Source organism: Nicotiana sylvestris, chromosome 10, assembly GCF_000393655.2.
Source record: "Nicotiana sylvestris chromosome 10, ASM39365v2, whole genome shotgun sequence".
NCBI lineage: Eukaryota > Viridiplantae > Streptophyta > Magnoliopsida > Solanales > Solanaceae > Nicotiana > Nicotiana sylvestris.
The window spans coordinates 8651571-8663498 of record NC_091066.1 but is presented as its reverse complement, the minus strand read 5'-3'; the positions used below and the strand labels follow the sequence as shown (position 1 = coordinate 8663498).

General features: G+C 37.2%; 1 protein-coding gene across 1 annotated transcript; it reads left to right on the top strand.

Moving 5' to 3' along the window:
* Positions 1-7628: 7628 nt before the first annotated feature.
* LOC104238405 (putative late blight resistance protein homolog R1B-14) lies at positions 7629-11721 on the top strand. The gene is made up of 3 exons (XM_009792752.2): positions 7629-9928; positions 9998-11154; positions 11472-11721. The coding sequence occupies exons 1-3, from the start codon at positions 7692-7694 to the stop codon at positions 11483-11485; spliced, it is 3408 nt and encodes a 1135-aa protein (XP_009791054.1). The 5' UTR covers positions 7629-7691; the 3' UTR covers positions 11486-11721.
* Positions 11722-11928: the final 207 nt, after the last annotated feature.

Here is an 11928-nt window from a genome sequence, read left to right as displayed (position 1 = left end):
ACAAGTTCTAACAAAATCAAATATAAGTTGATTAGTCCTAATAGACAAAGTACATGCTCGTTTGGACGGTCAAGAGCCAAGTAAATAATAATAATAATAATAATAATAATAATAATAATAATAATAATAATAATAATAATAATAAAAGAAACAGATAAGAGTATTTGGTAAATGATGCACATGGTGGGTCATTATAGTGGAGTATAACTAAAATATAAGTAGTAGTTATGGAATATAAAATTATAAGAAAAGAGAGAAGAAAACATCCTAAGTAGTATAAAATGTTGTTTTGTATGTATAGGCTTAATATCAAACATCTGAATTTCTCTCCTAATTCCCTTTTGCAGTTCAACTTCATCACTTTTTTTCTTCTTTATCACAACTTTTGAGATGTCTTCTAAATGAAGTTGCTCGATATTACTATGTGTACTTACTTAATAGTAAAGATGAGGCAATAGACGTATTCAAGCAATACAAAAATGTAACGACTCGAACCGTCGTTTCCTGTATTTTTGTCCTGTATTTCCCGTTAAATGCTTATTCATGTTTCAATATGTGTACTTGGTGAATTTGAGTCAATTCGGATCGAGTTTGGTATGAAATGAGACAATTAGTCTCTTTAAGAAAGAATTAGTTTGGAAAAAGTCAACCGGACGTTGACTTGTGAGTTAGATGGCTCGGAATTTATTTTCGATGATTCGGTTAGTTTCGGGGGATGATTTAAGGCTTAGGAGAGCAACCGGAATTAATTTTGGAGGTCCGGTGAAGAAATTAGCTCATTTTGGCGAAGTTAGTATTTTGGCGATTTCCGGTTGATCGGTGAAATTTTGATTCAACGGTCGGAATGGAATTCCGAGAATTTCTGTAGCTTCGTTAGGTGATTTTGGACTTGTGCGCAAAATTTCAGTTGATTCGGAGGTGATTTGGTCGGGTTTTTGATCAAATGCGTATTTTGGAAGTTTTGGAAGAACTTAGGCGTGAATTCGATGTAATAAGTTTCAATAATGTTATAAGATATGTTCGTGCTTTTGGTTGAGGTCCCGAGGACCTCGGAATGATTTCGGATGGCTAACGGGAACTTTTGAAGTTGGAAATTTCATAATAGACGAAAGTTGTAAATGAGTGCGCACAAGGCCTCACTTTGAACGATAATATCTCTCGTTATAAAAGGAGTTGTGTGATGTATAACCTATCAAATTAAAGCTCTTTGAGTCTAGTTTCTAACGCAACAAACCGTTTGTCATTTGGAAGTGTATACAGGAAGTTATGACCATTTCACTGGTCAGATGTCAGAGCGCGCGAAGTATCGTGCGAAGTCGTGCGTTTCGCGCGTCTGAGGCAGAATGCTCAGCAAAAACGCGCGAACAACGCGTGAACTCGCGCGACTGGAGGGTTTTCAAGTACTCTAAAGACCGGAAATGAGAGGAATTGAGTCATTCTCAAGCCTAGGGCTTCCCCAACACCCCCAATTCGACCAAGGCACCCAATTGCACTCCTAAGGTAAGATTTTTGGAGTATTTTGAGTTGATTACTACTCCCAAACACTTATATTAACATGGATTGATCTTGAAAATCCTTAGATTTTCAAGAAATTCCTTCAAGAACTCAAAGAAGGGTTTTGCAAGATTTCTTCCAAAAGGTAAATCCTACACCTTAGACTCACATATATGGATATATTATGGAAATATGAGTATGAATCAAGTATTACAACTTATTGTATGGTGGTTGGAAGCCATAAATTCCCAATTTAAATACATGAACATGGTAGGGATTTAAAGGTGTTTATTTGATGGAATTTTTGTTGGTTTGGGTGTGAATGGTTGATCACACATGTGATGTTAGGAGTATAAATTGTTAAAGAATAATAGTGGGATGAATTGTTGGTTAATGGTGATAGTTGGAGGAACCAATGCTATAGTTAAGAGGTGTAAATATTTATGCCTACAAGATGTTTGATAATATGCCTAAATGGCATAATTTATGGGATCTAGTACTAATATTGGCCCTATTGAGTGTTGTATTGTAGATTGAAGTTACATAACTGTATGGGATCATTATAGTATCATTAAGGGGCGAATTTCAGATATGTATGGTTAAAACTTTGTCTTTTAGAAATCGAACTTCATCGATGTTTGTGTGATTTTTGGTAGATTCGTCACACGAGGAGGCCAATTAGAGAGGCAAGGGCAGACCGTCTTGAGGTGAGTAATGATTTTAAATGATGCACTGAGGGTTTGAAACCCCGGATTGCACAACATACTGCTATGTTGAGATGAGACACGCGTTGTATGACGAGCGCGGGGTCATTTACTATTGGGGATTGTGACTTGGTCCATCCCAGTTGATATTTTTACCGCGTAATTGATAAAGATTTATTGTTTTTCACTATGATTGGGCTTATTGCCATATTTGGGCTTCGTGTCAATTATCTGAAATCTTTTGTGAATTTACATCACTATTTTCCTCACGAATTGAAATATTATTTGAACTCAGTCCAATTGAATTATATTATTTTGTGAACTCAGCTACGTTTATACTCAACTCGAGATTTAATGATATTTGTAATGCTGTTGAGCTGAGCACTATTGTTTTACTGATGCCCAAGAGGCTTATGATTATTTTCTGGACTGATTGAGGCTGAGGGTCATACGTGAGGATATGTTGAGTGATGTGAGAAGGCTTTCAGGCCTCGAGTGTTATATGAGGAGGCTTTCAGGCCTTGTGTGTGATGTGTGAAGGCTTTTAGGCCTATTGATATTGCGCTTGGGCTGTAGGAGCCCCTCCGGAGTCTGTACACATCCCCAGTGAGCGCAGGGTACCTAGGTGAGTTGGGAGTAGGCCCGAGAGGCCGTTGCTTGTGTGTGGTGAGTTGGGAGTGAGCCCGAGGGGCTGATGTTGTGTGCTGGTGAGTTGGGAGTGAGCCCGAGGGGCTGATACTATACTGAGATTTACATATTGAGCCCGAGGGGCAAGCTTTTGATTTATCCTTACTGTGGAAATTATTTGTCTTTACTGTTTTAAAAGAAGAACTATCTGATACTCATTATTTTACTGTATAGCTGATTTTTCTGCTTGGGATAGCGCTATATTGTGCCGTTATGAGATTTTATGTTTTCAGTCGTTATTTATTTTTATTACTCACTGGGTCGAAGTACTCACATTACTCCCTGCACCATGTGTGCAGATACAGGCAGAGCTGAGTTCGCTCCTGAGCGTTGATTCTTTCCAGGCCAGGCGGTGACCAGGAGTAACGAGGTAGCTGTTGACGTCTGCAGCCCCGTTTTCTCCCTTATCTTTGTTATTTATGATAATTCCAGACTTTGTAAAATATTAGTAAACTCTGTAGTAGCTCATGACTTGTGACACCCCAATTTCGGGCTGAGTTGGGATGGTTTTCCTTGTTCTATCACGTTTATTTCGCATTTAAGATTATATTGCCCATGATTTAGACTTATTCCTGCTAAGTAATTATAAAGAGATGTACTGTTTTGTTGATTGGATGGCCTTGCCCTCACGAGAGGCGCCATCACGACCGTGTTGGAATTTTGGGTCGTGACAAAAAATGAAGTTGAAACACAACTTAACATGAAAATCAAAATGATAAGAAGTGATAGGGGTGGTGAATATGAATCTCCTTTTGAACAAATATGTTTAGAATATGAAATTATTCATCAAACAACGGCCCCTTACCCGCCCCAATCTAATGGGATTGCAGAAAGAAAGAATTGTTCATTAAAGGAGATGATGAATGTATTATTGATAAGTTCTGGTTTGCCACAGAACTTGTGGAGGGAAGTCGTTCTTACGGCTAATCGAATACTAAATAGAGTACCCCATAGCAAAACACAATCCATTCCTTATGAAAATGGAAAGGAAGGAAGCTCAACTTGAATTATTTTAAAGTGTGGGAGTGTTTGACAAAAGTGCAAGTTCCTAAACCCAAAAAGGTAAAAATTGGACCGAAAACCATTGATTGTATTTTCATAGGATATGCGACCAATAGTAAAGCATATCAATTTATGGTTCATAAATCAGAAAATCACGATAATTATAATAATACGGTTATAGAATCAGATAATGCTGAGTTGTTTAAAACTATATATCCGTATAAAAAGGAATGTGAGTAGATTGGTGAAGGATCTAAATGACCTCGGAAAGAAATAAAAGAAAGTACATTTAATCAGGAGGATCCAAGACGTAGTAAACATCAAAGAACATCTACTTCATTTGGACCAGATTTTGTGACTTTCTTGTTGGAAAATGAGCCTCGAACATTTAAAAAAACTATGTCTTCTTGGGAATCATTGTTTTGGAAAGAGGCAATCAACAGTGAAATAGAATCCATATTGAACAACCATACATGGGAATTGGTTGATCGTCCTCCTAGAAATAAACCTTTGGGTTCTAAATGGATTTTTAAGAGAAAAATGAAAGATGATGGCACTATTGAAAAATTTAAGGCAAGACTTGTAATCAAAGGATATAGACAACGAGAAGGTCTTGACTACTTTGATACATACTCTTCAGTTACAAGAATTACATCCATATGGATGTTAGTAGCATTAGCTGCGGTGTATGGTCTTGAAATTCATCAAATGGACGTTAAGGCGACTTTCTTGAATGGAGATTTGAAGGAAGAAATCTACATGGAATAACCTGAAGGGTTTGTGGTTTCAGGTAAAGAAAAGAAGGTCTGTAGACTTGTTAAGTCCCTTTACGGACTAAAACAAGCACCCAAACAATGGCATGCGAAATTTGGCCAAACAATGTTGTCAAATGATTTTAAGATAAATGTGTGTGCATTAAAAATGTTTCAAATTACATAGTCATTGTTTGCTTATATGTGGACGATATGCTGATAATGAGTAATGACATTGCCAACATAAATGCTACTAAACGTATGCTAACTAGCAAGTTTGATATGAAGGACTTGGGAGTTGCTGATTTAATTCTAGGGATTAAGATCCATAAGACTCCTCAAGGTCTGGCATTATCACAATTTTATTATATTAAGGCAGTACTTGAAAAATTCAAGCACTTAGGGTTTAAAATTGCAAAGACTCCAATTGACGTAAATCTTGCATTAGCAAAGTACAAAGGCCAAAGCATATCACAATTGAATTATGCTCGTGTGTTGGGATGCCTAATGTATATCATGAATTGTACATGACCAGATATAGTTTGGGCTATAAGTAAATTAAGTCAATACACGAGCAGTCCAGGTCAATCTCATTGGATGGAAATGAAACGAGTTTTGGGATATTTAGAACATACCCAGGACTTTGTTTTGCACTATAGTAAATATCCTGCGGTCATTGAGGGATACTGTGATGCAAATTGGATCACCGGATCAACTGATTCTAAGTCCACAAGTGGATATGTATTCACTATTGGTGGAGGAGCGGTATCTTGGAAGTCGTCCAAACAAACATGTATTGCCCGCTATACAATGGAGGTTGAGTTCATAGCCTTAGATAAAGCCGGTGAAGAAGCTGAATGGCTCCGAAATTTCTTGGAAGTCATTCCATTTTGGCCCAGACCGTTGGCACCAATGTGCATACATTGTGATAGTCAAGCGGCAATTGGAAGGACTGGGAGCGTTATGTATAATGGTATATCTCGTCATATATGACGAAGACATAAAACCGTTAGGCAATTACTCTCTAGAGGAATTATCATGATTATCTATGTAAAGTCAAGCGATAATGTGTTGGATCCACTTACAAAAGACCTAACTAGAGAGGTAGTTGAGAAGTCATAAAGGGGAATGGGACTATGGCCAAGAACAAGTCATTGTAGCAGTAACTCTACCTAGAAGACTGGAGATCCCAAGATCTAAGTTCAAGGAGATCAAACAAAGTTATTAATGACGGTTCAACATTGTCAACTAAAATTTTGGTCCATTCTCGAGATGAGACAATGTTTAGTACCAAGGATAAAGCATTAAGGTTTTTTAATAATTTCTAAATTTGATACGGGGTATGTCAAATAGTGTATCTATGGGATGACACGTTCAGAAATCACCTATGTAAGTATGAAGTGTCAGCCACTTCAAGGAGAACTTTGTAAGGCCAGTTCTCTACGCACTTATGAAACTAGGCGGTGTTCATGGCTGAAACGAACAAAACAGTGAGAACCAAAGACGGATAAGGGTTGGTTGTGTAACTTATGGTTGTCTAGATATACACCAAAGTTCGACAGTTCAAAGATATCAAATCTACCGATTGACCGAGTATATCCGACATAAGTTCACTACGAAAAGTTCAAAGGGAAACCTACTTATCCAAATGCAATTAATCCTTGCTTGCGAATCACACAGTTTTTTTCATGCATATTTCCGTGATATAGCCATTCCCCATTCATGTAGGGGATTGTTGGGCTTTAAGCATTAATATGGCTAAAAAGAGGGTGAATGGGAAATTGAGGAAAATAAAATTTTTAAGTGAAATTTTAAGTCCCCCTCCCCCTCCCCCCTTGATAAAGGAACATTGTCCCATATTGGAAGAGGAAGAGGTTTATATTAGCTCTTAAAGAGTCGAGAAGAAGGCAAGTCTCGTGCCGTCGTGATCGTCGCTCGGCTCGGCTACTGCTTCGGATTCGGATTCGGGTTTGGATTTGATCAAATGATCGATTGATTGATTAATTTTTTGGACCAAATTTGTTTGTTAATAGTAAATATTAACAAAAATATTATTAAATATCCGTTTTAATAACAAAATATTAATATTAAATCCAAGAATATTAATATTGAAATCCAACCGTTTCCATTTTTCCGTTTTCTGTTTTGGTAACAGAAAATTAACTACCCTCTTCAATTTTTCCTCTTTATTTTCCCTTTTTATTGTTGAGTAAATAGCTATTTATGTTATGGCATTTATGTTGTGGTCGTTTTGCATAAACAGTCATTCTGTAGAGTTGCACCTCCTCAGATTTTAGCCCAACATACTATAAATACAAGTCCATTCTCTCAGATTTTTCATACGATTTTCTGAGTTTCTCCTCCTTCTTCTGCATTATTTTAACTTCAAAGAAAGCAACAGTAAATGTGATTTGCTACCGAACTTTGTGTTCGCTGAAACACTGGGGTTTGAAGTACCACTACACCAGTGTGTAATTCGTTCTATCCTGGGAGGAAATAATCCATAACCTTGGGTACTATGAGGGGATTAAATTTCTTAAGGAAACACTGTGAATTCAGTGGGCTCGGATTAACTTTTGTTTCTTTACATTTTCTGTTTATATGTTATTCGCCATATCCTGTCTGATCACCTCTCCCCAATACTTCTTAGCCCGCCCACTACCTCTTCTGGAGTAAAACGAAAACCCTAAATCATTAAACTTATTTTTTATTTTAATTTTATTTTTGTGAAGGAAACCACTAATTCCGGAATTGAAAATTCTGAAAAACAGTAAGCTCTGTGTCCTCAAAGTCAACTGTCCTTAACGTGACAACTAATGCTAATTCAGCTAACAGAATATAGCGAAGTATAATTAAAAAATTTGTGGAGTGGTTATACAATATCTGGCAACTAATATAAAAGTCTAAGCAAAGAGAAGAGAAAAACATCCTAAGTAGTATAAAATGTTGTTTTGTATGTAAAGGCTTAGTATCAAACATCTGAATTTCTCTCCTAATTCCCTTTTGCAGTTCAACTTCATCACTTTTTTTCTTCTTTATCACAACTTTTGAGATGTCTTCTAACCGATACTTGTCTTCAAAGAATCGTCTTTTTGAACGTCTGCAACAACTTGACGATATTTTTTACTTCCCTAATACTACGAAAGATACAGTCAGGTTCGTTAAACGGGAATTCAAATTCCTGGATATATTTCTCAGCTTGCAGAGCTTCACATATGAATGTCCCAACATGCTAGATGTCGTTCAGAAAGTTCAAGCTCTATTTGAAGATGCTCTATTTGACTTTTCTGAATTATACCTAGCCGAGTACTTTGATCTTTGTCCCTTTATTGTACAAAACAAGATTTGGTCGATTAAGATGGAAATTAGAGCCAAATACTCCTTTCCTAAAATATCATCCTCACCATTTTCGGCCAACAAGGATGGTATTGCAATTCTCAATTTTTTTACTAAATTCATCGATACTGTGGTAGAGAATCTTTGTGATCTAGTTGATGATTCTTGTTCACTTCTTTATGTTCCTGAAAACAAGGAACATACTGAAGATGTTTTAAAGGAATTGAAATTGGTGCAATATTTCGTTTGCTTTGTTTCAGAGAGGTTCATAGAACCTCAGAGCCAATATCATGTTAGTTTCTTCACTCATGTTTTAGCTGTGGTTGGTCATGCATCAATGCTTGCCTGGTTTTATCTTTCAGGCCGTGGGTACGAAAATCAAGATGTGATTGTTGTAGGTGAAATCAATGTTTTTCTTTTCTTGCAAATGGAGTTAAAGCCCATTAGCACAGTGATATACCCCACCATACGGAAGGCGTTTCAATCTAAATTGCCTAGGATTCATGGACTAGGCTATGTTGATTTCCTTTTGAACAACCTGAAGGAGTTCCAAAGCCGCCATTCAAATTCACTAGCTTCTGTCACGAACCAAATTCTAATAATTCAGAAGGAACTCGAGAGCTTGCAACCTTTTCTCAAGGCTATTACAGAAGGGCGAGACAATGACCTCGACAAAATTCACCGTTGTGCTACACAATTGATTGGCAAAGCATATGAGGTAGAGTACATAGTTGATGCATGTATATGCAAAGAAGCTCCTGTATGGTTCCTCGAGCGTTGGCTCTTGGATATCATAGAGGAGATTACTGTTATCAGAGCAGACGTAGCAAAGATTCAAGAAAAGAAAATGGCTGGGGATACGAAGAACACTAGTACGTCTCATGCGTCATCAAGTTCGGCAAGCACTCCAAGGATGAATGAAGAAATTGTAGGTTTCAAGGATGTCATAGAAAAGTTAAGAGACCAACTAATAAAAGGAACCAGAGGGCGAGACGTTATCTCAATTTCTGGCATGCCAGGTCTAGGCAAGACGACTCTGGCCTACAGACTATACTCTGATAGGTTAGTTGTTTCTCACTTTGATATTCGTGCACAATGTTGTGTATCTCAAGAATATTCACGTAAGAACTTGTTATTGGTCATTCTACGTGATGTTATTGGTAAAGACTCTAAAAGTAGAGAAAGCTGCGCTGATCATGAACTAGCTGATGAGCTTCGTAGAGTTTTACTCTCCAAAAGATATCTCGTCCTTCTTGATGACGTGTGGGAAGCTAGTGCTTGGGATGATCTAATAGGTTGTTTTCAAGATACCAATAATGGAAGTAGAATCATTGTAACAACGCGAAATAATGAGGTTGCCAATTATGCTCGATTTCGAAGTGATCCCCTTTCCCTTCGTATGTTTAACGATGATGAAAGTTGGGAGTTACTTCGAAAGAAGGTTTTTGGTGAAGAAAGATGCCCCCCTCTCTTAAATAATATTGGGCAACAAATTGCAAAAAAGTGTGGTCGGTTACCTCTTTCAATTGCTTTGGTGGGTGGTATTCTTGCAGAGACGGAGAAGAAAGAAGAATGTTGGGAACAAGTGGGCAATAATTTAGTTCCCCACATTCACGGCGATTCAAGGTCCATTATAGAACATAGTTATCGGATTTTACCCTACCATATAAAGCTTTGCTTTCTTTACTTTGGAGCATTCTTAGAGGACAGTGTGATTAACGTTTCGAAATTGACACGCATGTGGATCTCCGAAGGATTCATAAAATGTTTTGAAGGCAAGAGTTTGGAGGATATAGCAGAAGGCTATTTGGGAAATCTTATTGGAAGAAATCTAGTGATGGGAACTAAAAGGAGCATTGGAGGTAAGATTAAAGCATGTCGAATACATGACCTATTGCATGATTTCTGCAAGGAGAGAGCAAAGAAAGAGAATCTTCTCCTATGGATAAAACGGTAATTTACCATTTAGTGTACGCAATGTTCAAGTTGTATAATTTTACATACTAATTTCTATATTCACAGGGATCAAAATACCAGGCAATTTTCTCATCGCATGTCCATTTATGGTGAAAGGTATCATACTGAAGAGCGTAGCTCGTGTTGGTCACATGTTGATTCTATAATTTTGCATTATAATTGCCTTGTAGTTGGTACTGTCTCCCATATTTTTCGCAGCTTCAAGTTTCTAAAAGTGCTGGATTTGGAGTTCACTAGTATTGGTTCTTTCCCATCTGATCTAGTTTACTTGAGGTATTTCGCTGCAACTTGGGAGTCGGGTTATTCTGCTGCAAAAGCTTGGAAGTCGTCGATTTCATCATTCACAGCCAATCGTTGGAACCTTGAAACTCTTATATTAAAAGGGGCTCGAGGAAGAAAGTTACCACCCATTACACTCTGTGAGATGGTTAAATTGAGACACTTGCACATTTATGAGTGCAAATTCACAATAAAAAATGCAGAAGAATATCTTGAAAACTGCAAAACACTTTATGATCTGAGAACTCTTTCCTATCCATGTTTTTCTTGTGTCCTGGATGTGGAAATGATTTTGAGAAATACACCTAATCTACGGGAACTGAGATGCCAAGTCCACGGTACCAAGTTTTACTATAGAGAGAATTTTCAAAGGCAGACTGAAAAGTACTATGTATTGAATTTTCCTGCACAGCTTGAAATGCTGCAGATTAGTCGTAAGTCGTCATTTCACATTGATGAAAATACCCTCCCCTTTTGCATCTCTTCACCAAACCTCAAAAACCTGAGACTAGAGAAGTTTCACCTGCATCCTCGTCACTTTTCAGCAATTGCTTCGCTTCAGAACCTTAAAGTACTCAAACTGAAATACATTCTGAGTGGCTCTATAAAATGGAAAGTGAGCAATGGCGAGTTCCTTCAGCTCGAAGTCTTGGAACTAGATGACCTCCGCATTGGAGGATGGATTGTCGAGGACGATGCCTTTCCTAACCTTCAACACTTGATTTTGCTTGAATGCAAATCTCTAAAGGAGATCCCTTCTTGTTTCGGAGACATCTCTTCTCTGAAATCCATTAAGGTAGAGGAGTGCAACGAATCTGTTAACAAGTCGGCGAGGGATATCTGGAATACACAAGTTGAAGATTATCAGAATTATGGTTTCGAGGTCTTTATCAGCGCGACAAGGCATTACTATTCATATTCAGGTACACTACATAGAAAATTCAACTACGTATGCTAGAAGCCTATAGTTTTTATCAATGTAAGCAATTAATTAGTGATTCCCTCCTTATAAATATTCTGTTGTCAAAGTAAATGCAGATGATTGAAAATGATTTATAAATAAAATTATTCCTCAAACAAAAAAATTTACACCTTTAATATGTCATATAGCTTTAGCTTATATGTCAAAAGTCTTTTCTTTTTCTTCGTAAACTCTGGGTCCAATCAAACACCTTCATGTAAAATGAGATGGAGGGAGTACTACTTTGAGCTATTAACTCATTGGGACTTTTTTCTACAGACTATGAAGACTAGAGCTCAGTGATAGCTTAATTGCAGGAATTCTGTGAAGAACTCGAGGATTAAGCAACTGAGTCAGGAGCTTTACTGAGAAGCTCGAGAAGATCAGCAATGGAAAAGAAAGAAAGAAGATGAATTGAGCGAAATTAGAGAGGAAATTGTAATATTTTCCATTGATGATTGTAATATGTACATTCAGATGTTTTACAGTACTGAATCTGTTGAATTACACTGAGTAGAATCCTATTGCATGTCTTGTTCATAACCTATTGCATGATTATTGCAAGGAGAGCAAAGGAAGAGAATCTTCTCCTATGGATAAGACAGTAATATACAATTAGTGTTACTCTTTTCATTCAATTATTTAAGTGTTCAAGTTACATTGACGATAAATATAATCTTGTGATTTTATAATTTATGTATTCACAGGAATCAAAATGCCAATCCTTCTTCCCCAG

Bases quoted from the DNA above. Each gene is read 5' to 3' on its own strand.
- LOC104238405 (XM_009792752.2), top strand. From the start codon at position 7,692: ATGTCTTCTAACCGATACTTGTCTTCAAAGAATCGTCTTTTTGAACGT. The intron at 9,929-9,997 runs GTAATTTACCAT...CTATATTCACAG, and splicing joins CTTCTCCTATGGATAAAACG to GGATCAAAATACCAGGCAAT.